This window comes from Mitosporidium daphniae (assembly GCF_000760515.2).
Source record: "Mitosporidium daphniae strain UGP3 chromosome Unknown contig-66, whole genome shotgun sequence".
Lineage (NCBI taxonomy): Eukaryota > Fungi > Microsporidia > Mitosporidium > Mitosporidium daphniae.
In genome coordinates, this window is record NW_013546158.1 from 211 (window position 1) to 26130 (window position 25920).

At 44.2% G+C, this 25920-nt stretch overlaps 16 protein-coding genes across 16 annotated transcripts; 7 read left to right on the top strand and 9 right to left on the bottom strand.

Moving 5' to 3' along the window:
* Positions 1 to 644: 644 nt before the first annotated feature.
* DI09_66p10 (DNA ligase) lies at positions 645 to 3214 on the bottom strand (the record flags this gene model as incomplete). The annotated part of the gene is made up of 8 exons (XM_013381526.1): positions 645 to 731; positions 769 to 861; positions 1003 to 1466; positions 1538 to 1631; positions 1738 to 2176; positions 2220 to 2470; positions 2629 to 2713; positions 2934 to 3214. The coding sequence occupies 8 exons, from the start codon at positions 3212 to 3214 to the stop codon at positions 645 to 647; spliced, it is 1794 nt and encodes a 597-aa protein (XP_013236980.1).
* Positions 3215 to 3597: 383 nt separating this feature from the next.
* On the bottom strand, positions 3598 to 6531 carry DI09_66p20 (Fanconi anemia group J protein; the record flags this gene model as incomplete). The annotated part of the gene is made up of 7 exons (XM_013381527.1): positions 3598 to 4055; positions 4097 to 4384; positions 4441 to 4759; positions 4948 to 5206; positions 5505 to 5999; positions 6091 to 6209; positions 6256 to 6531. 7 exons carry the CDS (start codon positions 6529 to 6531, stop codon positions 3598 to 3600), a joined length of 2214 nt encoding a protein of 737 aa, XP_013236981.1.
* A 98-nt stretch (positions 6532 to 6629) lies between these two features.
* DI09_66p30 (type 2a phosphatase regulator Tip41) lies at positions 6630 to 7493 on the top strand (the record flags this gene model as incomplete). The annotated part of the gene is made up of 1 exon (XM_013381528.1): positions 6630 to 7493. One exon carries the CDS (start codon positions 6630 to 6632, stop codon positions 7491 to 7493), a length of 864 nt encoding a protein of 287 aa, XP_013236982.1.
* Positions 7494 to 7784: 291 nt separating this feature from the next.
* Positions 7785 to 8678, top strand: DI09_66p40 (protein kinase domain-containing protein; the record flags this gene model as incomplete). Its single annotated transcript, XM_013381529.1, has 1 exon — positions 7785 to 8678. One exon carries the CDS (start codon positions 7785 to 7787, stop codon positions 8676 to 8678), a length of 894 nt encoding a protein of 297 aa, XP_013236983.1.
* Positions 8679 to 8972: 294 nt separating this feature from the next.
* Positions 8973 to 10677, bottom strand: DI09_66p50 (uncharacterized protein; the record flags this gene model as incomplete). Its single annotated transcript, XM_013381530.1, has 6 exons — positions 8973 to 9067; positions 9096 to 9174; positions 9207 to 9686; positions 9721 to 9903; positions 9931 to 10499; positions 10557 to 10677. The coding sequence occupies 6 exons, from the start codon at positions 10675 to 10677 to the stop codon at positions 8973 to 8975; spliced, it is 1527 nt and encodes a 508-aa protein (XP_013236984.1).
* On the top strand, positions 10670 to 12716 carry DI09_66p60 (uncharacterized protein; the record flags this gene model as incomplete). The annotated part of the gene is given in 7 exon segments (XM_013381531.1): positions 10670 to 10727; positions 10759 to 10949; positions 10981 to 11250; positions 11269 to 11555; positions 11585 to 11741; positions 11772 to 12041; positions 12078 to 12716. The coding sequence occupies 7 exon segments, from the start codon at positions 10670 to 10672 to the stop codon at positions 12714 to 12716; spliced, it is 1872 nt and encodes a 623-aa protein (XP_013236985.1).
* An 80-nt stretch (positions 12717 to 12796) lies between these two features.
* On the bottom strand, positions 12797 to 13874 carry DI09_66p70 (uncharacterized protein; the record flags this gene model as incomplete). The annotated part of the gene is made up of 3 exons (XM_013381532.1): positions 12797 to 13012; positions 13041 to 13687; positions 13715 to 13874. 3 exons carry the CDS (start codon positions 13872 to 13874, stop codon positions 12797 to 12799), a joined length of 1023 nt encoding a protein of 340 aa, XP_013236986.1.
* Positions 13875 to 13900: 26 nt separating this feature from the next.
* DI09_66p80 (MemO1-like protein) lies at positions 13901 to 15509 on the bottom strand (the record flags this gene model as incomplete). The annotated part of the gene is made up of 3 exons (XM_013381533.1): positions 13901 to 14476; positions 14714 to 15317; positions 15361 to 15509. 3 exons carry the CDS (start codon positions 15507 to 15509, stop codon positions 13901 to 13903), a joined length of 1329 nt encoding a protein of 442 aa, XP_013236987.1.
* Positions 15510 to 15682: 173 nt separating this feature from the next.
* On the top strand, positions 15683 to 17362 carry DI09_66p90 (uncharacterized protein; the record flags this gene model as incomplete). The annotated part of the gene is made up of 1 exon (XM_013381534.1): positions 15683 to 17362. The coding sequence occupies one exon, from the start codon at positions 15683 to 15685 to the stop codon at positions 17360 to 17362; it is 1680 nt and encodes a 559-aa protein (XP_013236988.1).
* Positions 17363 to 17439: 77 nt separating this feature from the next.
* DI09_66p100 (uncharacterized protein) lies at positions 17440 to 19020 on the bottom strand (the record flags this gene model as incomplete). The annotated part of the gene is made up of 1 exon (XM_013381519.1): positions 17440 to 19020. The coding sequence occupies one exon, from the start codon at positions 19018 to 19020 to the stop codon at positions 17440 to 17442; it is 1581 nt and encodes a 526-aa protein (XP_013236973.1).
* Positions 19021 to 19053: 33 nt separating this feature from the next.
* On the top strand, positions 19054 to 19959 carry DI09_66p110 (C13-family peptidase; the record flags this gene model as incomplete). Its single annotated transcript, XM_013381520.1, has 5 exons — positions 19054 to 19077; positions 19114 to 19375; positions 19407 to 19484; positions 19510 to 19724; positions 19756 to 19959. 5 exons carry the CDS (start codon positions 19054 to 19056, stop codon positions 19957 to 19959), a joined length of 783 nt encoding a protein of 260 aa, XP_013236974.1.
* A 1000-nt stretch (positions 19960 to 20959) lies between these two features.
* On the bottom strand, positions 20960 to 21853 carry DI09_66p120 (uncharacterized protein; the record flags this gene model as incomplete). Its single annotated transcript, XM_013381521.1, has 4 exons — positions 20960 to 21106; positions 21133 to 21177; positions 21221 to 21377; positions 21420 to 21853. 4 exons carry the CDS (start codon positions 21851 to 21853, stop codon positions 20960 to 20962), a joined length of 783 nt encoding a protein of 260 aa, XP_013236975.1.
* A 135-nt stretch (positions 21854 to 21988) lies between these two features.
* DI09_66p130 (uncharacterized protein) lies at positions 21989 to 22579 on the top strand (the record flags this gene model as incomplete). The annotated part of the gene is made up of 1 exon (XM_013381522.1): positions 21989 to 22579. One exon carries the CDS (start codon positions 21989 to 21991, stop codon positions 22577 to 22579), a length of 591 nt encoding a protein of 196 aa, XP_013236976.1.
* A 143-nt stretch (positions 22580 to 22722) lies between these two features.
* Positions 22723 to 23312, bottom strand: DI09_66p140 (acyl-protein thioesterase 1; the record flags this gene model as incomplete). Its single annotated transcript, XM_013381523.1, has 2 exons — positions 22723 to 23110; positions 23140 to 23312. The coding sequence occupies 2 exons, from the start codon at positions 23310 to 23312 to the stop codon at positions 22723 to 22725; spliced, it is 561 nt and encodes a 186-aa protein (XP_013236977.1).
* A 180-nt stretch (positions 23313 to 23492) lies between these two features.
* On the bottom strand, positions 23493 to 24362 carry DI09_66p150 (uncharacterized protein; the record flags this gene model as incomplete). Its single annotated transcript, XM_013381524.1, has 3 exons — positions 23493 to 23935; positions 24077 to 24202; positions 24272 to 24362. 3 exons carry the CDS (start codon positions 24360 to 24362, stop codon positions 23493 to 23495), a joined length of 660 nt encoding a protein of 219 aa, XP_013236978.1.
* A 78-nt stretch (positions 24363 to 24440) lies between these two features.
* Positions 24441 to 25599, top strand: DI09_66p160 (uncharacterized protein; the record flags this gene model as incomplete). The annotated part of the gene is made up of 3 exons (XM_013381525.1): positions 24441 to 25034; positions 25077 to 25161; positions 25307 to 25599. 3 exons carry the CDS (start codon positions 24441 to 24443, stop codon positions 25597 to 25599), a joined length of 972 nt encoding a protein of 323 aa, XP_013236979.1.
* Between the last annotated feature and the right edge of the window lie 321 nt (positions 25600 to 25920).

Below are 25920 nucleotides of genomic sequence, written 5' to 3' on the forward strand. Positions count from 1 at the left end.
ATGCATCCTTGAAGAGATACCATGTGCCATTAGCCTGTATATTAAATGCAATGCAGCGATTTTAAAAAGAAAGAAACATATCATTTCGTAATTCGGTTGCGGTATGGCTAACCGATAGGATTGGTAGCGAAAACTATCCTACCTCCCGCACGACAAATGTGCACTGATAAATGAAAAATCCGGCCAATGGCCTTTAAAGGCAAATTTGGGCCGGAAATATCTTTTGCTTTTTGTGAAAATATTCGCAAATGCTAACCCTGCGCTACCTTGCTGTATGATCTTTTTTGTTGTTCTTGTGCAAAAAAGATATCTGGCTTTCAAGCTAATCCTTGTCCAGTCTTGAGGACCGAGCCTTTGGACTTGCAACCCGAAATTTGTTGTCTCCATGTACATATGCAATGTTTCGCCGGAAAATCTGGAGCCTCTAATAAGCTCCTTCATGCAGCGTGCTTAAAGAAACTCCACATGCGCAGAAGTACAGATGGGTGGTCGTCACTCGCATCATGCCGTGCATCATGATCATCAGGATTTTTAAATTGCACAAAATTTTAACGCAAGGCAACCCTAACGTGGTCAAATAGAATTCAAATTTGGGCGTACACAACACGCATGCCAACGTTCACGACGCAACATTGCTTTTAATTTCAATAAAACTCATCTTCAAATGCGCCGCCAATGCTGGTGGAGGAAGATTTCACGGCATTCATCTGCAAATTGTACATCTCTGCAATCTAAATGCATAAGTGGTTTGACAGCAAAGCGAATTACCAAAGACGAACGAGTAGCATCTTCGGGCTTTTTGTCTTCGCGTATTCTAATGAACCTCGGAAAGCGAAGCGAAATGCCTTTTGAAGGATCAACCTATAGGATAATCAAGCTATCAAATTGCTACAAGGCCCCTAGCTGCGGTATACAGTGGTGAAATAGAAAGATCTGCCGTCTTAATTTCCCAGACCTAGGAATCAGAGGGGTTCTGGTTACTCTCTTTGGCTCAAACCATACATCTGGCTTTATATTTTCAGTGACATCATAGTGCAGAGGAGGAATGGGGATGATAAGATTTTTAAATTCGATCGAGTGTTGCTCCAGCTCTGCTTCCGAAAATCCGGTTCCAAGCTTACATATTGCTTGGAAGCGAAAGACGTCCATGTCATTCCCATCGGCAGGATCCTCATCTTCCGCGTGATCGGAAGAACCTTCAGCATCATGCGCCTGCCTTTTATCTGTTTTCCAATAATTGTTGTCATCATCCGCAACATCAATAGATGCAAGCAGAAAGCCACCAAACACACCTGCCCGTTTTCCTCTGCCAAAATAGCCTCCAATCACCACCAGGTCGAGTGAATCGCAGGCCGTAGAATTCAAGTAATCCTTCTTGATTTTGAGCCAATTTCTGGATCGTTTTGAGGGCTCATACCAGGAGCACTCGTTATCGAGCGTCTTTACCATCAACCCCTCGCATCCGTCTAAAAATTAAAAGGTTCCAATAGCGAACACCTGTGATTGACCTTTCCAAGTATTCCTGGATTTGCTCTACCTTTGTGCAATCCAAATAGGAGGCGTGATAAAAACACCCTTCCTCGATGGGAAAATTCGAATGAAGCAGCTGTCTTCTTTCTCGAAAAGAGGTTCTAAGCAAAGGGGTTTCGTTCAAATAAAGTAAATCAAAAGCAAAAAGGACAACATGCACCTGCACACTATCAATGGTAACATCCTAAAAGGAGAGAAAAGGGATACCTTTCTTTTTCTAGTGCTAAGTACTTGGAAGGGGAGGATCTTGTTACTGACCGGGTCCCAAGCAACCGCCTCGCAGTCTAATACAAAGGATTTCAACGGCATCTTGCAATTTTCCATGCTTTTGGACAAGTTGGAAATGATATCTGGATACTTTTGGGACATGTCCTCGAGATTCCGTGAAAACAAGGAGCATTTCATGGGCGAACTGTCGAGCTTTGAATAATGAACCTGACAGCGCTCTCCGTCATATTTGTATTCACAAGTGAATGGAATCGACTCGAATCGATCAAGAACCTCGGTAAGAGCAAAGGTTGGATGTGCCAGCATAGGGCGAATGGGACACCCTGGTTCCATTTTGACCTTGCTGGTGATGGTTGCAATACCGCCCTCCGCGATATCCATCAAATGGGGAATAATTCTCTCATATGCCGGAATTTCACTAGCAAGAAGGGAAAAGTCGGCAAAGTTACCTGAACACAGACTTTATCATGGAGACGCCATCTTCAAGCGCGGCATCAAGGCCCTTTTTGAAAAAGGCCTTTTTAATTTCGACGGGGCCTCCTTGAAACTGATGAAGAAACTGCACAGATGCCTGCGCAAGAGCAATCAGTACGGATTGCTCTGCAAGTCCAATACGAAGTTTTCCCTCAAGAGAGCGGATAAGATACTTGGGCTCGCTTCCCCTACATGCCACGAGTAGCGAGTGCACGCGATCTGTTTTCCGAGAAACAGCCTAAAAAGAAAGAATTGAATTCCAACATTTGATCCAGAAATCTGAGCAACCTCTCTTAAAGTCTTGAACACATGAGAAAGGGTAAGTGGTTTTGGAGCCAACATGGTGGTTTGTGTGTGTCTGCTGCTCTAATGTCAATTATGTAAGCACTAAGGTACCTGCATCACCTTTCCCAGATCTCCCAACCGAGAAACATCTGCTTTGATGGAGGCAACGGATTTTCCAGAAGATGATGCAACTGCTCTGATTAGCAGAGACTCTCCAAGACCCAACTCCAAGCCTTCGAAAATAGGTCCCACCTACAAGTATCACCAAAAAAGGCGTTTACCCTATTGAGACACAAGTAAATCGAATACAGCAGCTGATTCCTGCATTTTCCCTCGCTTTCCTGCACCATCAGCTTGAAAAAGAATGCAGACAAAACGCCTTGGATAGCAAGCCTAGATGTAAGAAGCAAAAAAACCTCTTTGTTGTGGCTTCTATCTTTTCAAATGCCTCCGCAAGCTCAAGATATGGAATGCTTCCACTAAATCGTAAGAAGCTCAATACAAACGCCTCGTCATTTGCCGATACAGTATCATCAAGGGCAGCTTTATTTTGCCTGAAAAATGGCTGTATAGGTGTGTCCTTCTGAAAAGCAAAACTCAACCTCGGCTGGAGTATGTCATTGTGAATTTGAGACAAATTCTCGTCGGAAGTCACGACATTGTTGTCTGCAGTTCCCAATGGTACGTTTGATGACATGGGCTTTCCAAAAAAACTCCTAAATTCATGATAAAGCGTGAAAAGCGTACAATAGGTTCTTATGATGCGACATTCGGCGAACTAGCAGTCGAAACGAATAACTCGGATTGATCCAAATTTTTGGACTTGCAAGTTGGTAACTCGATTAATTTTTATTAGCGTAACCAACCCTGATTAGGGTATTAAATTTTATGGCCAGTGGGTTCTGTGCATATACATATGGCAGCGGAACCACAACGCGAATATTGGAATGCTGCCAGGTGCAACCGGAATAATTTAAAATTTATTGAGCAAATTTTTCCAGGGCGAAAATGAGTTGTGTTTGATGGCAGGGGGCTTTGTTTCGCTTTCGGAAATCGGAAACACATCTATAAATCGAGACCCTAGAAAAAGGAAACAAAAGTACCTTTTTTGGCATTGTCCTTGTCACCACCCTCATCGTCGCTAATGATTGTTTCAATGGGAGCGCAAAAAATCCCCTCACACTGGGAGTCCTCAATCTGAATGTAGTCTTTTTCGCAATGTGGTTCCTCCGTATTTTCCTGCATTTCCTCCAGCAAACGGGGCATTTGAAACATTTCTTTTATCTCTTGATGGATCATATTATCACTTTTTGGCATCTGATGCCGATCATCGGCTTTGAGCTCGTCCTTTTTTGCACTGAAATTTCTCCAATTATTCATAAAAGTCGATAGCGAGGCAGTACTGTCCGCATAGCTGGGATATACCTTGACATTGTTTCTAACCCACTTTGAAAGTTGCTGCTGGTTCCTAGCATTTACAAATCGCTTTTCCAATAGGATAATAGCACCCCAATCATTGCGATGCCGAAGACACCTGCCTAAAGCCTGATTCAATGCCCGATATGCTTGAATTTCGTACCTAAAAAATCAATCGTCATTGGGCACCATTGGCTGCCCGTAAGAAGGCCCTTGCTCAATGCGTATCTGGTATTGAAATCTTTTTTCGCGGTGATCTGAATATCTTTAGCAGAGGGAAATGGAATCCCAATCGCTATAACGGCCCGGGCGTTATCATCGATAAAATCAAGCCCCTCAGATACTTTTCCTCTGTAAACGGCAATCAAAATGGCACCGCCGCTATCTTTTCCCGTCTTCTTTGCTTGTAAAGTTGAGGCGGCAATCGATTCATAATACTCATCAAGAAGCTCTTGAAAGCCATTTCCAGACACATTCTGAGGCTCTACGACTAGAATATTGATTTACCTATCAACACCCGTTTTATCTGCGAAAGCTTCGCGAAAAGGCCAGTAGATTTCCACCGTGTGATAGCCTTCTTAAGGAAAGAATACGAAGGGACAAAACACAAAACACCATGCGGAATAAGGGGAAGATATCCAAGAATCGCAAGCCCCATTTCATCTTGGAACGAAAAGGAGTCCAGCGATCGATAAACGCCCTCGTTGTCAAGCCCATTTGGCGAGCGGGGAACAACACCAACCCAAACTTGGTTTGGCGAAATAACATGGTTCGCCTCCAGCCGATGCCCAAATGCCGTTTGCAGCTCAGAAGCAAATGAGCCCATCTACTGTTAGCATGKCACAGCATTACGGGGGAGAGGGTTCCGCTTGTAAGGATGATAGATTTGGCCTCCTGTGCCATGGGCCCAAAAATAATGCCCGGATTGAGACACCAAAACGAGAGCTTATATGCCCTCTTTGAGGTACCGTGATCGCCTACAATTATGTGATGGGGTGCCTAACCATGATGTACGATATAGTCATTAAGAGCCATCTTATAATCTGACAGGTGCTTTTGGTAGTTTTCCTCAAATACAAACTTGAGGATAAACAACAGCCCTGCGAGAACAGTTTGGGCCCCGCTGGATAAAAAGGACAGCTTTTCTTTCTCCTTTTGATCCAAGTCGCGCTCTAGCTCCTGAGAGCGCTCCATTTTCTTCTTAAAGTCGCTGTAATAGAAAATGCTAAAGCCAGCTGCATCGATGGTGGACTGAATCTCGGAACCATCCCATCTATTGATAAACGGACAACAAATGCTTACAAGTAAATTTTGCTTTCATATTGAGCAATCGGTGCTTTCCCCTTGGGCGGCGATTTGAGGAACGTCAACATTTTGAAGATAATCTAAAAGAAAAGCCACCGTCACACTTACACCCTTCAAAAAAGTATAGATGTCTCGGAGCTCCGAAGAAACCCCTTCAAGTGTGTGGGAATTGTTTTTCTTCCCATAAACCATGCTTAGATTGACGAGCTCATTTTCGATCACTGAAATAAATAAAAATGCCTACTCTCCAGCCGATCATTAGTAACCTCATAGCTACCCGCTTCTCTGGCGGTGTCTTCAATGTTGTGGGCCTCATCAATAATGACGACATTGTCCTTGATGTTGATTGCCATTGCTGTCCTGACTTGCGGGTCACAAAGGTAATTGTAAGGTGCAAACACAACTTCTGCCTCTTGAGCAAGAGCCCTGGAAGCATAATATGGACACCCTGCCATTTGAGCAACCAAAAAATACCCTTCACATCGCGGCCATTTTCCACCAGATCTTCGATATCCCAGATGGTATCTTTCATCGCCTTTGCCAAGTTGTCTGCCCGATGGTAGTATTTGCAGGCACCATCTTTGACCATTTCCTTGCTGGAGGTAAACAAAAATTTTAGGTACCATTTTTCGTTCGGATCCGCTGAGTTCAATGCTGCATTCTGAAGACATAAATGATTTCGGCTGCCTAGGACTGCCATTTTCGGCCTATAGGAAGTAGATCCAAGTTCTTTAACTAGTTGTGTAATTTGCCGATGTGTTCTAGAGCATATATAAATTTTTGAAACGCTAGGAGGCAGCTCTTTTTTGAAAAGAATTTCTTGTGGTAATTCCTCCGTCGAAAGCGACGCACATTTTGCGCCTTTTCGGGACTTTTGATGGTGGAGCCAACTCAGAACCGAGCATAAAAGTGAAAGGCTTTTGCCACTGCCGGTCGGGCTCTCGAGAAGAGCGTTTTCGCTGGTTGGCGCACTCAATGCACGAGTAATCTGCAGCGATAAGCGCAAAACTTGCCTACCTTATCCATCATATTGAGCTGGCATGCATATGCCTTGTAAGGGAAGTTTACACTGATCCCGTTGATCGTATAAACCTGCTGGTCTTGCTTCCTGTAATACTTTTCCTGCTTTTCATCGGCATTCTTTGGAGAGGATTTGTCTTTCGCAGCCTTTGACTGCCCTAACTGAGGCCGCTTTGGAATAAACAGAAGATCAAGCTTTGATGCGGACTTTTTCTTGGCTGCAGAAGATGGCGGCAGAAACTCTCTCTTTCTTTTGACCTTGTCTTCATTCATAAAAGAGAGCAAAAAATTAATTTATAAAATCGGCGGATTAATTGCCCTGCCAATGGAGCTAAACTCGCTGAAATTGCCAAACTCAATACTTGTACAGTATGGTGCAACAGGTTGCATGGCTACTTCGGTCGAGCGCGAACGGTATTTGCATCCATTTATCATACCGTAGCTTGCAAGCAGAGCTGGCATTTCCGCCTCCGGACATAATATTTTTAAATTCTATTTTAAAGATCTCCTTGCACGGAAAAGAAATCCTGTCATGGAGCCCCTACTTAATTTTAAAGGATATCCTGAAGGAACCCCCTGCCCTATTTAATAGTCCTCAATGTTTGGACAAAATTTCGCCCAAATGGAGCCCTATAGCTTCAATTGCACCCTCGCCGTTCAAATATGATTGGACGTTTTCGTCCATGTATAATGGGATGGTCAATTCCGACACACGTCATGACGCGTTTATTGGCAGCCAACAGTTGGACCTGGTATTTGATAAAAAAATACTCCAAAAAAACAGGGATGACCCCATCGCCACGGCATTGTCCTTTTTGGTCTACGAAGATGAACTTGGCGATATGGGAAAAAGCGTATTTTCGTGTCGAATCAGAATTACCACGAGATACATGTTCATCCTTACAAGATCATGGCTGGAGCTGCCGATGCAAGGCATATATCGGTCAATTGAAAATCGATGGATGTGCTATGTTGACATGTGCCCGCCTTCGTTTCGACATGAATTTTGCATAAAAGAGCTCGTCAATACAAATTGCCACCTAAATCGTGAAAATGTCGACGATGTTTTCAGAGATGCCGAAGCCGCCAAGTTGGATGTGATCCGTGAGCACATTAAAATTGTAAACTTTTGCTTTTTGGCGATCTTTAAATTGACAAGGGTTGCACCAATGCTATTTATGTTCCTTCCCCATTGGTATCAGGGCATTCGATTGATTGTGCAAAATCATTATTAGCGCCTATTCGATGAAGTTTGATTTTTTGCTTTAATGAGAACGATTTGTGACCGGCCTCACAAAGCCTGTAGCAATTTAATAATTCCAACCGAACTAAGTAATTCGCCGATTATCGAATCGGCAACCATAAGTCACACAATCTCAAAAGAGAGCTTTATTAAACGGCCCTCGCGGCTACTTGGCTTGATTCGAAGCTTTTTTTCGGTCGTCAAAGCATCAAGTCAATTCCACGAGCACAACCAGGATTTCGCCCATTTTGTCGTGATCTCCGGAAACAGCGGTAGCAATCAGATGAATACGCATTCTGGAATTCCTCTACTAATGAGATACCCGGAGTTTCTTTCAAAATACTCGCTGCTTCCCAAAAAAGTAATTGGAAAGGGCACTTTTGGAAGCATCCACTTGGCATCGAGTAAGTGTGACCCGTCAAAGCTGTTTGCCGTCAAGATTTTCAACAAATGCAGAAGCAAGGCTGCAGCAGAGGCTTACTTCACACATCTTTCATCGGAATTTCTGATCGGAGTCTCTTTGCACCACAAAAATATTGTTGAAACTTATGAGCTGGTAAGGTATGGGCCAACATGGCTAGAAATCATGGAGTATTGCAAAGGAGGTGATCTTTTTGAATCAATTCAAAAGAAGCGCCTGTCGCAAAAGGTTGCCGACTTTTTCTTTACAGAGCTCCTTTCTGGGATCCATTACCTGCATTCGCTGGGCATAGCCCATTGTGATTTGAAGCCAGAAAATATTCTCATCTCTTCAGACAACCATGTCAAAATTGCCGATTTTGGAGCCTCTTGCCACTTTTCCATATTAGATAAAGACTGCATTCAACAAGGTGTCCATTCAATTGAAGAAGAATTATGTAGGGGTGTATGCGGCTCGCTCCCATATACAGCGCCGGAGATTTTAACAATGGGGCCATATGATCCCGCTCCAGTTGATATCTGGTCGTTGGGCATAATTTACTTTGTCATGATATTCCACAAAATCCCGTGGCATGAGGCTTCTGCGCAAAAAGACGAAAAATATTTAACGCAGCGAGAAAAGTTCGACCCCATTTCCAGACTCCCAACTCCAATGGCCAAAATCTTGTGCAAAATGCTAGAACCCCACCCTGCGTCCAGAATTACAATCAATGAACTGATAGGCAATACCTATATCCAGAACCTCAATTTTGATTAATAAACTTGAGCACACCCGGCAACATAATGCTCTTCATTTAAAAATAACCCAGCCAAGGCAAGTACCAACTTGGACGCAGTTGTGATTTATGATTACGCTAGCTAAATCGTTCCAAAGTAGCTGAGAAGATTGGCTTTTAACGAAGCCTGCTTTTTCTTCTTGAGATATTTGCATTCTTTTTCGTGAAAGGAATGGGCATCTAGCGAGAAAAATTGTTCTTTTCCACAATGGATACATTTGACAACGCGAATGGGATCTGGAAGTTTCCTATCATTACAGCATTTAAAAGAATGGTCAACTCTCATCACCAAAGGGGGCTGCGTGGCAAAGTTTGAAAGCCGAAAGCCGATCAGTCGGAGTGGATAAAGCCCCAAAATTGAATCCAACAGCTAAAATTAACATTTGCGTAGCCTTTACCTGCTGAGATAGAGGTTCCAACTTCGAATACGAGCTCGATAAGTCGTCCAATGGAACAGGGTCTCTTGTCGTCTGGGATCTTGTAAAAACTTGAAAGGTATCGGTTTTTACACGAAGTGTTAGCGTACAACAAAGCATGTTAGCAGGCATTCGAGAGAGGGCATCAAAAATAACCTCCTTTAAAATTTCAATTGAAGTGTTTCTCAACACAGAAATATCGGTGGTAGGCTGAAAGGACCTATCAACACTAATGCTCTTCTGAATCCCCAAACAATTACCCTCCTCTTGATCGTCTTCAAAGCCATCTTGTTCATCATGATCATCACTCCTAGTCGAATACAGTCCCAGAGCAGAAAACAAAAGTCCTTGCCAATAGTTCGGGTCATCAGCATATATCAGGGCCAGCTTGTATCGGTTTTGGAAAATGTCGCCACAAGTACGGATTTCAAATGCGGTGCCAAGAATTTGCTCCGAAACAGGGCCAATGCCAGGAAGTTTTCTTATCGACTGTGTTGATAGCCAGTCTTTAATGTATTCAAGCGACGATGGCAGCAAGAATTGCCCATTTGGTTTATTTACATTTGAAGAGATCTACCATTAGGCATCATGCTGCAAACTATGTTACCTTTGCAAGGGTCCTACAGTAAGCCATACCAGCAGAGGAGACAAGGCCGGTTTCCAATAAAATCTCCTCCCTAATTTGAGTGACCAGTCTACTCCGGTCTTCTATGGTGGAATTTTTTAACAGATGCGATAGATTTAAGGATGCTTCGTCAAATGAATGCGAGCGAAGCTTAGGATCATACCTCTAAAATCAGCCACGCTATACACTTACTCGAAGAATTTGTCTTATGCGCATGCCATACGCTTCGTATATCTTCATGCGAACAGGAAGGATTACCAGATCCGGACATAGTCGCATTGCAATATATCCAGGCATTGCAGAAGCGATTCCGTATTTGCGAGCAGCATAATTTGCTGTGGATAGCATTGATAGGTGGCCAACTGCCATCGGAATGGCAGCCAAACCGGGGTTAAGCAGCTCTTCAATGGAGGCGTAAAACGCGTCCATATCCAAATGCATAAAGTATGTCTCTGATTGCAGAACAGACTCGCTTTTTGCAGTTGCCTTTTTTATGGCTGCTTCCACAGTCGAATCATTGTGGAGACACTGGGTTTGCCTGATGTTTATAAGTCTCATTTTCAAGTCTTCAACTTGCGCAGAAATCCGTCTTGCCTTTGCATCTATCGAGTGCTGGAACTTTGACCCCGCTGTGATGGACTTGATCAACGAGCTTATAGATGACTTGTCAACATTTTGAACACCAGACTTGTGTAGAAACGACTGTTCAAATCCATAAATGGGCTTCTGAACGCCTTCATTGGGTTTCATTTTACGTTGCCCTGTAAAAATCGACCGTAATTTTAATTGTCAATTTGTGCGGCGCACCAAATGCCAACCCTTCTCAACGGGGCCAATGCATGGAGGCAATTTAATTTCAAATGCAACAGTTGGAAAATAGTTTGCAAACCGGACATCCAAGTTTTTAATTTCAAATCTTTTAATCATTCTCATGTCCATTTCAAGTGAGGAGGTAAACTACCTCATTTACCGGTATTTGCACGAAGCTGGTACGGTTTCGTTGGCGCTCATTAATTTTAGGCTTCCTGCACTCTGCATTTACATTTGGACATGAGTCCTTGATTTACAAGAGCCATTTGAAGGGAGATACTGACGACTATGCTGGTCTATTGGTCTCTCTTCTTCACAAAGGGCTGTTGTACTTCAAACTGGAATACCACTTATCGGAGGCAAGATACCTTTCCGTTGATCCTTTAGGATGGAACTTCAAAGTCTTGCAATAAGCCATTTGAATTATTTGAGAGCCATGTGTGTGGAACTGAGGCCGTCATTGACCTTGATTCTGATGACCAACGGAAATCACCTTTGGAACCGACTGCCAAGTCTACGAAAAAGCCTAAAAGCGATCGTAAAAAGCGGGCAGAGGACGATGTAATAAAAAAGGAGCCGCAACCGTCTTCTTTATCCATGGGGCCATCATTAACGGAGCCAAAAAAGCAGTCAAAAATGCCTGTCATCGAGCCGCTAAGGGACCAAGATCTGATTGCGGCATCAAAAGAGCCTTTTAATGAGGTAATTTCGTCCTCCCAGGAGCTTATTGTCTCCTCTCCATTGCCAGAGGAGCTTCAAATAACATCGCCGGTTACCACCCCAAATAGCCATTTCCAAGCAGAAGCCTTGACCCAATCTGAAATGGAAAAAAGCACATCTATGGACTTGGACCATAAACGTGAAATGGAAGTCCAAAACAACGACCAAAGCGCTCCTGTGCAAACGCCATGTGATCTTGAGCTCAAGGTGCAAACCCTAACGCGCCATTCAAAAGGAGTATTTTCTGTTGCCTTTAACCAGTCAACGCCCTCCTTATTGGCTTCGGCGTATGTTTTTCTATGCTTTATTTTCCTAGTTCTTCAGATGGCACTGCCGTTATTTGGAAGATCGATGACACGGCCAATGGTATGCTTGACAATCCACCTGTTCCCTCATCTGCCTCGATTGTTGCTGTTCTTGAGCATGTTGGCGAAGATGGATCTCCAATTGATGCCACAACTGTCGAATGGAGTGTAAGACGAGTCTTCCAATTTTTCCCTTAGCATTCTGGAAAGCTTCTTTCAACAGGCACATACGATGGTTCGGTGAATATTTGGAATGCACAGGGATCTCTTGTTTGCAAATTGACGCACCATACGAGGCCTGTTTTTACTGTCAGATGGAACCCCAAAGATACGTTACTTCTTGCAGCCTCATTTGACAAGTCTGTTTCTCTCTGGAATGTGGCTTCTGGAAATAGCTCTTTGTCGACTGCAAATGGATTTTCAAAACCAGTTCCGCATCAAATCTACACGTGCTTCTCAGGGCCTGTGGTATGTGTTTAACCGATTTCTAATATCTCCAAATAGCTCGATGTGGATTGGAAAAATCCTACCATCTTTGGAGCAGCTTCTGATCATTACATTTACATTTGTAAGGTCGGCGAATCGGCGCCATTGATGGTTTTTGATGGGCACGTGGCCGAGGTAAACTCGCTTCGTTGGGATCCAACGGGGTCGCTTTTGGCCACCGGTTCGGATGACAAAACGGCGAAAATTTGGAGCATGACTCAGGACACGCCTCTTTTGACTCTTTCCGGGCACACCAGAGATGTATACTCCGTGGCATGGTCGCCTTCCCGCGCGTCCTTGCTGGCAACAGCCTCATTTGACGGCAGCGTTCGGATATGGTCCACTCTTGACGGCTCATCTCTTTTGCTATTTGCCAACCACAAGTTTCCCGTGTACACAGTCTGCTTCTCCCCAGATGGGACCTATTTGGCATCTGGATCCTACGACAAAAATATACATATTTACAGGCTTTCTATTGAGGAGAGGAACTCTACCTTTGCAATCTCTGCAAACACAGCATGCCCCGATGCTACGTTCCAAGATACCGGCGGAATATACGATCTTTCTTGGCATCCCTCTGGGCGGATTCTTGCGGCTGGAAGCGACTCTGGAAACGTTCAGGTTATCAGCCTTGTCTCTAATGGTCGATCGTTGTAAATGAAATAAATCCAGCAAGTTGCCACTACGTAGCGCGGACTTGATGTGAAGCCGATGCACATGTCAAAAAAGTTGTCTTTTTATTGCTTGCATGCCCGTCTGGCCTTGAGGCGACGGATTATAAACATTGGGACTGGAAGAACCACAGACGACAATATGGGCAAGTATATGGAAAGATACATCAAATCCGGCTGTGGTCGATCATTCAGCAGCTCCTTCTGTGCTAGCTCTTTTGTGTCAATCAATAATTGGCAGTAGTCGGCTAGCTCCATATCATCGGACAGTTTGGAATGGATCTAGAGCCGTTGGAATGGGGAGACTTACCTGTTCATGTGCAGCGGCGGAAAGCCTATGATGTTCCAATGTCCTACCAATAGCCACCTGAAAAAGCGATTTAACAAGAAAAGACGGCACAAAATCAGAAATGCCCGAACTTTGGCTGTGATAGTCGATGATTCCAAACCCATCGACAACCTTAGTAGAAGGTTTGAAATGGGCATCATCAACAAACACATAGTGCAACGTATCGGAGGTGCTGTGTGTCCTCCCGGTTTTTTCGACAATCAGTGGAATGAGCTCGTTGATAAGTGCTGGCCTGTTGGTCCAATTCAAGCACAGAGTGTAAACTTGGAAATTGTCTCCCCAAATATGGGAGAGAATGGGTCGCTTGCTTTCAACAAACTCGGACAATTGCTTTGAAAAGACACTGTAGGAAATGGACGGCGAAGCAGAAGAAGACACATAAATGGCCACCAAATCTAGCGTGTTGAATCCCCTAGCTGGTACCAAATGACTAACCGGTTTTTCGGCCTTTTTTAGTTGTTCATAAATAAATTCGGGGTTTGTAGATAAGTGCGCTGGGTCAATCAAAGAAGATTGTATGATATGCCAAGATGTGAAAGCAAAAATAAAAATCTGCACCACTGCGATGATTGAGAAAAACTTTAAAACCAAGCCTCTCAGTTGGGGATCTTCAATTAGAAACGAACCAAAGTTACCTAAAAGAAAGCTTTCCTCAGCATTGCTGGCTGTATTTGATGAATTATCGTGCAATTCGACATTCCCGCTGTGAACTTCAGTATCTTCGTCTTTGTTGTGATGGGAGTGCACACCATCACGATGAAGCTGGCGAGTACACGCAACATCGGGAGCTTCCATAAAAATTTTGTACACAGAAAGCAAATTTAATTATCGCCCACCTCGCCAATGGATTTTAAAAAAGCCTCGTATTCCAAATCTATGTCGTCTTTGGATGGGGCATTTTTCTTTTGCACAGCCGCCGATGGGATAAGGGATGGCGTTTCGGCTTTAAGAGAAGGGCGCGACTCGGACACCACGCCAGAGGCAATTTTCGACGAAATATATGGTTTGGGCACCGGATGCTGATTTTGCTCCAACGTGGGTGGATGTTCCATTCCAAAGGGTCTGCGGATGGCTGCGGACGGTTCCTCGATTATGGGCGCCGGCTCTCCGCCAGCAATGCTACCATCCTTGGTAGGATTGCTTTCGACAGGCTCGTCGCCAATTCGGATCGGGTTGCATTTGACTGGAGCGAGCCCTTTTGTTTCTCGTTTCTGATTGTACACCACCAATTGGCCAGCCAAACGCTTCTTCTTCTCTTTTAGGGCCGAAGATAAGCCCTCTGCTGATATTAGTTTCTCTAGTTCATACACAAAGTTTGGGATGGCATCGCCGGATTTTCTCGATTTCGCGTGCTTCTTTTTTAGTGGCACCTCAGCATCGCCAGTTCTATCACTTATCTACAATTGAGAATGCCATTTGGATACCTTTTTTTGTAGTGCCCTTTGTTTCTGCTTTTTCCAGTACACACCCATCGGTGTTTTCCCGAGCTTGTCCCCCTTGGCCATAAATTAATTTGTAATTGTGGAAAATAAAATTTATTCGAACCAACCAGGTGCCGTGCATGCTGTTTAAAAGTTTTCAATTGAAAGTGAGCCGGCAGCATAGGAAACCGAGGATTCATCCATGTCAGTTACTTTTGAAGACTGGGCGTATTTGACCCATTCGAGCCGGGCGCCGCATGCGTCCCGTAAAAAGCACCCCAAAAACATGAGCAGCCCCAAAGGATCTTTTCCGCAAATCGTGTTTCCGTATCTTTGCAAGTACGCATGCCATTCTTGAAGGCAAAATTTCTGCAGCACCTGCATCGCCTTTGTATCGAGTTCCTCTATTTGCATGTAAATGGGATCGCAACACCTAGGAGCTAGATAGCAGTACTGGAATCTTGTTCCCCAATGGCAAAAGTCGGAAGAGAACACAAACACGGTGGAGCTGGAGTGGCGCCATATTTTCTCGACCACAGCCCCATGGCTCCCATCATCTTTGCTAACATAAATGGGAAGGATTGGTATTGTTGAATGCCGCATCAAATACGAAATGAAGGGAAACATCATTTCTATCGAATGTTCGGCCTTGTCTTCGTTGATCGGCAACACGGGCAGCTTGAGAAGGCTCGCCAGGTCTGTGTCTACATACAAATTTCCAAGTGGCGATTGTTGCACTTTGTATTTGCTTGTCCATAGGGTAGCCTTCTCGCTGCGGAACTGATGCAATGGGCCAACAAGCACGATTGTGGAAATCCTACCGAATCAAAATATCCTTTTACTGGCCTCGAAATCTCCACTTATCATCGTGTGTTTTTTCGCAAAGCTGTTTAAAGGCCGCTGCGGCAATTGCGCCGCTGTAACGGATCCCTGCATGCGGCGCCACTATTGCAACGACCGATCTGCCATTTTGGGGGATCAATTCGGCATTCTTGAACAAGATTTCCATGTCACTTCTGAGTTGGTGCTCTAAATGCGTCAAAATTCAATAAGCAGGAACCATCGCTGGAATACCAAGAGCCGGCATGGGTGGCAGGCCTGACAGATGTCATGAGACTGTTCCAAACGAAACTTTAATTTTTCGGAATTAATAAACTCGGTTTTTTAAAACTTTGCCCGCATATGCTGCTCGACGACCAGCACATATGCGAAGCGTTTCGGGCTGTCGTTCGCAAATCGAGCGTCTTTGAGTTAAAGTTGTTGTTTGATTTGACACCAACCCATTATTTTGGAGTTGAGCTTTTGTCCGAAGTTTTGGAAAAGTTGCTTTTCAACATGGAGTCGACCGACCATCAAGTCCAACATGTGATGCCAATTGTTTTCTCCATCATATTTCGAATGGAGTACTGCAGATTGGTGTTTAAACTTCCGCTTTCAACCCTTTTAGAACGGATATTTTGTTTGTATCCAAAATTTAAAGGCAACAGCCAATTTTTGAGTGTTTTTAGGATCCTTTTTTCGTCGTATGTGCAGTTTTTGGAGAAGAGAAAGGACCATCTCGAAGGCCACGCCATCAATCGCATTTTAGAGTCGATTGTACCGGTTGAAGACTTTATGCCCATTGCTGACGCTATAATTTCGTCGTTAGCCTCGACGCGAGGCCCCATATCCCGCTCTCCAGCCGTTGTGAATGCTCTCTCTTTGATAGTCGATTGCTTCTGCCGTAACCCGTGCCGATTTATCGAAAACAAGCAGCTACTTTATTTGTGCATCGATCTTTTGCCAAGTAATTGTGCCGATATTTGTAGGCTATTTTGGGCTTTCCAGCAGCAGTTGGGATGTGTTTCTTTGGGCGCCTTTGAATTCCTACCGATGTATGTGAAAGTCTTAATCTTGAAAGGGGAACCCTTCATGATATCACCGGATTTATTGAGAGAACTGTTCAAGCTGCCCAGCACCAAATACGAGCCCTCTCTATTGCTAGATGTCTTCAATGCAGTGCCAACTTTATTTAAGCAATCGGTTCTGGAGCTTTTTGGAAAAAATCCTAAACAAATTGGAAGCATATTGAATGCACTCTCGTGCGCATCTTGTGGTACAAAAGATGGAAGAGCCAATCAATCAAATGCTTCTTTAATTGATCTCCTCTGCCATGGATTATCGCTTTTATTTTCCACTCGTCCAGGAACCATAAATTACGACAGCGAAGAAAAAGCACAGATCTTTGCATTGTATTTGGACTCGCTTCTGTATTCAGATGTGCTATTTTGGTCTGAGGAATCAAATATCGCCATTTCCGCACAGTTGCTTCTTATCATAGGAGCTTTGGACTCAATAAGTGTGCTTTCTGTTGAAAATTCAGAGGCTACGGCCATTCAAATGCTGATGCGCTGTTCTCGACTGTTGCATCTTTTAGTTAAAAGCCACTTTAATGCAGTTTTGAACGCCATCCCCCATTACGAGTTTGCTTTTTGCAGGCTGGTTTCGCATGTGATCGAGCTATTTTCTTCGCAAAACGAGCGGCAAGGGGAGCCCGATGCCATCAAGGGTGTCCTCTGTGTTATTTCAAAGATATTTTCAGAAATCAGAGCACACTCGGAAAGTAATTTCATGAAGTACATGATTCCGCTGTGCGTGTCGCTGCTAAAGATCCTGATCAGAAAGGTCTCCGACTCTTCGAGCAGCAATTTGCTGCTCGTCCGCAACGTGGTTAGCGAAACCCTGTATGAACTGCTAAATTCGTTCACGGCGTTCGACAAAGAAGTGGTCTTTTCCCTTTTGTCCCCCGAAATTGAAAGGCCGTTTTTTAAAGACCTGTATTCACGGTTCAACAATGAATTCAAGTATCATGGGAAGGTTTAAGCTGGCCTTCGTTGGCGAAATAAAGTTTAATTTAATAAGCACTGGCTTGGGGGTCCTTTTGGCGCTTCCATTTTTTGTCAGTCTGGTTGTTTTTGTAGGACGGCTGCTTCTTGCGATCCTTGGACGCCAAGGCGGCAACTAGCATTTAAAACAAAAGGCTTACCAATGTTAACGTTGGGCGGCACCGTAAAGCCAAACGAACGGCCCACTTTCAGCAAATCAAGAGTGTTGACGTTAAATATTTGTTTGAGCGAATGCGAGGCATATGCTTGCAGGTACGAGGCAAAGCCGTCTCTTGCAAGCCTGTTGAGATAGTAGTTTTTTTCAACAAGGCCCTCAAGTTGGACCTGAATATTTGCGATCTTTGCAGAGGATGGCAAGTCATATTCATTTAGCGGGACTTTTGCCTCTTTCAGGAAGTGTAAAAACCCAACCTCCGAGGGGAGAAGGAAGAGAAGCGCCTTTCCAGACTTTCCGGCGCGGGCCGTTCGGCCGACCCGGTGAATGTATTCTTTCGGATCATCGGGCGGGTCATATTGGATGATCCAATCAACTTGGGGGATGTCCAAGCCCCTCGCAGCAACGTCTGTCGAAAGCAGGATCCCCGTGTCCTTGTTGATGAATTCGAAAAACGTCGAGGTTCTCTTTGACTGTTTCTGCTTTCCGTGCAAATCCAACACAGGGATGTCAATGTAATTCAACAGGTCCGAATAAAACTTTACCGCGTTGCAAGACGAAAAAAACACCATGATTTTTTTCTTGTTCAGGTACTTTTTAAGGAATGTAAACAGGAGAAGGAATCGCTGGTCAGAGTCGATCACAACATAGCCCTGTTCGAGCGTAGAGTTGGTAGACACGCTTTCCTGGGCATGCACATTTACATAAAGAGGCGCACTGTTGAAAGAAATCCTGACAAGGTCGTCCACTTTCGTTGTCTGCGTGGCGCTAAACAGCAGTGTTTGACGTTCCTTGGGAAGGATCGACAGGATGCGCTTCATTTCGTCCTCAAACCCAACCTCCAAAATCCGATCTGCTTCATCAATAATTAGCATCTGCGTATTGGAAAAGACAAACCCTTTGGTATTTTGCAGATGATCGAGCAATCGTCCTGGCGTGGCTATCAACAAATTGACGCCTTTTGAGAGCTTTTCAGCCTCGGCTCGCCTATTGGCGCCCCCAATGACCAGGCCAAAGGTGTGAGAGTGGTGGGCAAATATTGTCTTTGCAACCCCTAAAATTTGAAGGGCAAGTTCTCTTGTCGGGCTGATGATGATTGCTCCGGTGCCATTTCTAGGCCGAAATTTGACCTTGTAAAGGAGCTCGACAGCGGGAATCAAAAATGCCAGCGTTTTTCCGGACCCGGTTTTAGCGGCTGCAAGCAGATTTGTGCCAGTAAGGGCAGGTGGAATGCATCGTGCCTGAATTTCAGTCATGTTGTCAAACCCGAGCTCCTTGATACCCTTTAGAGTTGGCTCAGAGAGCGTTTCGATTTTATCGAAAGCGTAGTTGTGGACCTTGGCACCAGACAGATCGGCCTCGTTGATTGGGGAAAATGAATCTTTTTTTTCTTCGATCACATTATTGCGCGAAGAAAGATTTTCCATCGTGTGTTTTTCCTCCTCTTCATGAGGATGGGCGGAGGATTTTCTTTTTCGCATTACGAAACCAAATAAAAATGCAAATTAAATTTTATGGCTAAAAATTCGGCATTGCTAGTAGGTCGACCGCCACCACCATCATTTTCAATGTAGGTCTCCACTTCCCGGTTCTGGTTTAACTACAGACATGCGGCAAATGTGCTTTCAGTATACTATATTTTGAAAAAATTTGGGTATTCCGACGATAGGATTCTTCTGATGTTGTCAGACGATATCCCGTGCAACTCGAGAAACAAAGAGCCGGGGTGTGTGTATAACCATTACAACCGAAACGCCGATCTATTTGACGATGCGCCTGAGGTCGATTATAGCGGGGACCAGGTGACGCTTGATTCGTTCCTCTCTGTGCTCAAAGGTGCGATTTCCGCTTTTACCGGGCAAACTAGATAGCTTTGATACGAACACCCCGCTTTCCAAAAGATTGGTAGCAGATGAGAATACGGACTTGCTAATTTATTTGACCGGTACGCCATCGAAATAATGCAATAGGCCACGGCGGTGAGGGGTTTTTGAAGTTCCAAGATTCCCACGAAATTACGGCTAACGAGCTTGCAGATGCCATTCTGCACATGTACACCAATAGGAGATTTAAGTCCGTACTGCTGATCATCGATACATGCCAGGCCGAATCGATGACTCGGCTGATATCGGCTCCCCAAGTGATCAGCATCACCAGCAGCAAAATCGGCGAGTCCTCATACTCGGTACATCATATGCGGGGTAACCCCAATTTAGCACCATGTTGACAGCCTGCTGGGTGTTCCGGTGATCGATCGATTTACCAACCATTTGCATTCGTATCTTTTGAAGTACGTCAAGAACCCCGCATCCTCGCCCTCGCTGCACGATTTTGTGGCGTCTTGGGATGGGGTTGAGTTCCATTCAACGCCCACAATTATGCTCTCCGATGAGAACATTGACATTGAAAAGGTGTCTTAAATGGCGTTTAACGGTAGGTTGCCATGTCGACGTTTTTTGTTCCCCAAAAGACCAGTTTGAGAAACGTCAAATTTGAAAAGTTCACAAGTGCGTCTCGATTTAATCCGATCGCCGCATATTCATACAGGCCTCTCGTTTGTGGACAGATTTCGGAAAGGCCATCGATCTCGTTTGTGCTTCAGGATCAAGATTTTTCCATGCTCTACTTTGCGTTTATCCAGCTGTTGGTGGCGATCATCACCATCGGGGCCGTGTGTGTTTTCGCATACTCAAAACATATTAAAAAATAGAGAATTAATCGGAGCGGCTGCGTATTATTTTTACACACTTGGCCTTATGATTTCAGCATTAAACTACATGATCTCCGTGGTCATTGCCATAGGCCCTGTGCTTACCTATTATCCCCAGATTTTAACGCTGACAAGGCGGCGGAGCGTGGGGAGCTTTTCCCCCGGCGTTTCTTTCATCCTGGTCGCCTCTAGCATGTTGCGAATATTCTTCTGGTACGCCCGTGGATCCATGACTTTGATAGGTTTTACAAGCGGTTTCAAATATCCCTGCTGATTCAAAGCATTTTGCTCATCATCCTTCACATAGCCATCTTGACGATAATTGTTTTCTTCACAGACTATTTCAATAGCAAGGTATCAAATTCCGATGGCAGCGATCCTCTGGTTTCGAAAGGCCAAATCGAAAATAGGGCATTTCGCGACTGCAAAAGGTATCCCAAGTTCCACCACTTTATTTACATCATTTTGGCCCTTTTTGTTGTGGCCCTTGTAATAGTGCTGTTTGATTGCAATGGGTGTCCCATGTGTTGCTCCACAGATTCGGCCTCTTCCAAGACCGCTTCAATTTACAGACTATGGCCCGAGTTTCTTGGCATCTTGGCACTCTTCATTGAGGCCATGCTTCCAATTCCTCAACTCTATGCAATAATCCAGCAGAAAAGCACGGAAAACCTCAGGTATGTGCATGTGATCACCACCTTAGTTTGGTTTTAATTCTTGGGTGGTTTTTTGGCGACTTTTTGAAGCTGATTTATTTCCATATAAACACGACGCCGTGGCAGTTCATAGCTTGCGGGATATTTCAGTTGAGTCTGGATCTGATCATATTGCTTCAATTTGTCAGGTATAAGGATCCGCTTTAAAATCTCATTTTGGAATATACGTCTTTCATCATCGCAAAAAGAGAGTCAAGGGACAGCTCCACATCCTCTACATCAAATAAACTCAATTAAATGTTGCCTGCTTTCGACTTGAGGGCGCCGGTCATGGCGACTTTGTGCGAAAGCTCGCTCACATATGCGTCTTGTAGCGTCGACATCTGGTCGGAGATCTTTTGCACCAGTAGATCGAGCGAATCGTATAATTGCGCTATGGTTTCTAAACGGGTTAGCCAAAAGCGGAGCCGTACTTTTAATCTTTAAATTAATTTGGAAGAACTCTGAAGAGTACGTTTCTAGAAGCTTATCGCCAGAATGGGCCACAGGCGCTGAAGAAGCCAGCTCAATTAGGTCCAAGTTTGGCGAGTTTGCTATCAAAAGATCCAAACTTGCATCGGTTTTGCAGCGAAAGTCGTCCACCTCATCAGTGTGTGCACTGGCCTCTTGATCTTTACAAAAAAGATCCAAGGTGGCGCTCTTATTGGCAGGTGTGCTGTATTCCTCGTAGTTGGCGGCGCAGATCCTTGTGCTAAACGGAGTGCAAAAAATTTCTTCTTTCATCGGATGCATGGCAATAGGCTTTGCGGTGTCTGGATCATCGCAGCCACCCTGATTTGGGCTTTGTCGTTTAGCCGGCGCCGGTTTGATCTCTTCCGCAGGTTTGCGCTTTTTGGATGCCACTGGAAGAGAGCTGAGGATGGCATTGCCTTTCCTAAATCCAAACATTAAAAAAGAAGACATGAAGTGCATCAATAATGTGCATGCATCAACTTATGCTGCATCATCCATTGATTGCCTGGAAATACGTGTGTAATTTGACAAATTTTAATTTTTCCCATTTCCAATTTTTAATTCTTAAAAATGAAAAAAAGAATTCAAAAGCGCCGTCAGAAAGCGCCCACAACAAAAGTAACCCAAAGGCAGCGAAGAACGGTAAAGGTTGCACCAAAGATTACCGGGATCGATCCATCTTCAATTTGGAACAACGATAAAACAAACTCTGAAAACTACTCCACGCTTGGGATAATTTCCTCGCTCAACAAGCCTCTACATAATAAGCCGATCAAATATCAGCTCAGCGGAATTGAGAATATGCTGTTTCCATCAAAACCGACCAGGGAGTCCGAAATATTCGATTCAAATGAGGTAGAATCGGGTGCAATTGCGATAAAGTCATTTTTCTTGCAATCGTTTGGAGCCCTGCAAAAGGAGCCACCAAGCGAACAATCTCTTCTTTTTAACAAGCTTCCAAAGACGGATGTTGAAAAAGAAGCACAGAAAAAAAAGAAGCTTTCAACGTCCATGTGCGCGTATTTAGAAAAGCTCATCAAACTCCATGGAAGCTCTGAATCGGGCCTGAAGGCCATGCAAAACGACATTGAAAATAACCACCAGCAATTCACTGCGCCAAAGCTGGGCTCTCTATTGAGGCTCTATTCACAAAGTACATAAACTTTTAATTTTCATAATTTGTGCAGAAATGTCATAACGTCATTCTCCTCATGAGGGGAAATCGAATGGCCTAGCCCCTTGTACTCTTTGAACTCAACTGACCGGAAAAAGCTGGAGATTCTACGCGAGCTAACATGGGCCCATTAGATAGGAATAAGAAAATCGGCAGTTCCATGTCCCCAAAACACAGGGACATCAAGACGTATCTGGGGAGACTCCGAATTCATCGCCGCCGGTGAAAAATCGCTCTTTGCAAACGGTAAATAGGACGAAAGGATAATCAAAGCAGACGGTTTTATGTGGCTCTTCAAAGATGCATACAGGGAAACCGCACCTCCCTGGGAAAACCCGCCAACAACAAGTTGATTAGACGGGAATCTCTTGGAAAGTGTCTCAATTAAAGATGCAATCGCAATAGACGAGGATTCAAATCCCTTTCTATCTTCAATAGGCTCTACAGGATCCAAATGGACAATGTCATACCACGAGGGCATCCTCATGCCCCCATTTAGGGTTACCGGCTGAATTGGGCTATGGCATTAAAAAGGGAACCCCATTACGCATCTGGAAATATAAAGAGAGTATCCGGATGTTCTTTATGGTAATGCTCGAAAAACGGAGCCCAGCTGCTTCCCGTGTCACCAAGGCCGTGCATAAATACCACCATCTGCCTAAAGGAGCGGGCAGAGGGCAGCTCGGATAACTTTGGTATCGAGGCATAAGAGAGACCCATACGCAAAATTGAAAAAAAAATTCCAATTAAAATCGCCATCATGCTTCTTGGGTGCATGATAATATGTATGGCGTTAGGGTTGGGCCTCGGGTGAATTTTAATTAAATTTGGGGCGGTAGCTCAAGCCTCAAGCTTCGGCTTCGATTGGGTTGCAATCTCAATTTGATTTAATAAAAACTCTTATTTTGGAGGCCCATTTCCCTTCATGCCACTTCCAAGGAATTGGGATGCAAGGTTTGCAATGTTGGGGTTATTTAATAACCCTTTTGCAGCATCAGAGCTCATGAAATTCTGCGCCATAGACATTAAATTTGGATCGGAAAGTAATGAAGATAGGTCGAATCCTGGAGCATTTGGAGCTGCGTCCTTACTTGAGGGATGCTCATTTGATAACAAAGCCTTGGCCTCTGCTAGTTGCGATGTGATTGACTCGTTTGTCGGATCCGCCAAAGAGGCTTTTTCAAGGATATCCACAGCAGATTTATACTTTTTTTGTGCCAACAGAACAGAGCCCAATCGTACTTGGGCTTTTGTGTATTTGGGATCCAACTCGAGCGCCTTGAGACAGTCTTTTTCGGCGTTTGATAGTGCGTTAGCATCCTCTGATTTTAGGTGCATCCATGCTGCAGCTCTGTTAGAATAAAAAATAGGCTCGCATGGATTGAATTCTATTGCCTTTGTATATTCATCAATGGCTAGTTGATAGTTTTTCGACAGGAGAGCTTCGTTTCCTAAAAGAATAAGATCAGGCACTTATGGCTAACCTTTGGACTTGTGAATGGACGCCATTTCCTTGTCGACCTGCTTTTGGCTAGCCACGTCTTTACCAGTGCCTTCTGGGCGCAACGAAGCATGGGTGAAAAGCGATTCAAGATCAACCGTATGGCTTTCTGAGGCGGAAGAGAGATCGGAAAGGCATTGGATTGCAACTAGATAAAGCTAAATGCCGTCTCAAATACCTTCAAGAGATTCCCTTTTGTCGAGTGAAAGATTTTCGGCCAGACAAAGCTTTTTCAAATAAGCAATGATTGATGGAAGTAAAACTGTCATTAAAAAAAGTTTATGTGAAAATTAAATTATCGAAATGTAAAGTTTGTGTTGCCAGGAAGCTTGAAAATAAATTTTCTCATGCGGCAATGTGGCGGTCACCTGCAAGTGTCTTCTCCATTTCAAAATAAATCCCACCATCTCGGCGGGAGATATTCGCCTTTAGGCGGCTTTTGCACTCAGCACTTCATAAGGTCGTATTGTTGGCGATTTTTCAAACGGTCTTCACCTCCCACGGAATCCCCGGATCATTTAGGCGATACAAAGCCAAAGGGATCCAGGCTTGCATTGGGGCCACCGATTGAGCGCCTGATTATCAGGTCCAGAATGACGGCAGACACCGACTTGGCGCGGCTTGCTTCCAAAACCATCGCTGCACTTACTTATGGATTTTTAGGCGTTACGGTAATGGGCACGCTTGGAATAGATACGACACCCATCATCACTGGAATTGGTGTTACCGGATTTACAATCGGGTTTGCCCTGAAAGAGATCGCAACAAATTTCCTTTCTGGGGTCCTTCTCATGTTTGAGAAGCCTTTTGAGAAAGGATGCCATCTAAAAATCCACGGGGGAGGAGGGGGTATTGAGGGAACCGTGACGGCGATTGATCTTCGACATGTGCATCTGAAATTAGAGAACAGCGAGGCTATTGTGCTGGTCCCCTCTTCAGTGGTATACTCAAATCCTTTGTCTGTGACAAAGCGCAATCATTAGGTTTATAAATTTCAATTTAGAGACCAACTTGATAGTTTATTGAATGGCTATCAAAAGGCTCCTGTGTATCTTGATGCTAAACGTGGTGAGTCCAGTTAAAGGGAAAATTTCATACCACTCCGTTGGTAGAGGCAAGGGCCTTTTCGGCCGACGCCTCATTTACAAATGTTACAAATCCGAACGCACGTGAGCGTCTGTTGTTGCCGTCATAAATGAGCTTGAAAGATTAGACATTGCCATATGGCTCGTAGATGTCTTGAAGAGTTTTCTCCGTGGTATACATGGAGAGACCAAAGATACCCAGCACATTCGAAATCGGTCCAGTGGAGGTGGATTCGTTCTGCCGGCTTTCCGCCATCTCACCTTCAGCTTCAATTTGGGWATCAAATTCCGGTCACTCATTCCAAGTAGACTGAGTCTCGCTAAATTYGTATCGCATGAAGAGCTTGATAATGCATCGGGTAAGCCTCCTATTCACTGGCAAACATTCCAAAAACCCAATTTAAGTAAAATTTACGGCTGAATTAATTTTTCCAGTACAATAAGAATGCAAGGGTCTATGCTTTCAGTTTTTGGTTATGATAATCTTCCTTTGTCAAACGCCTTTTTTTACACGTTTCTAGTCTATTTTATCCTCAACTTTTTGTTTCCAATAAGTCTCAAAAGAACTATTAACATATTATTTTATAATAAGAAAAAATCATCCTCGACTCTATTTTGGAAAGATGACAAAGTCAAACGCAGCTTTTTTTGGGCATTCCTTTACGCACTCATGATCGTTATTATACAAGGCCTGGCGGGGGTTTTTGTTTCCGAAGCTCCTTTAAACCCCCAATATTTAATT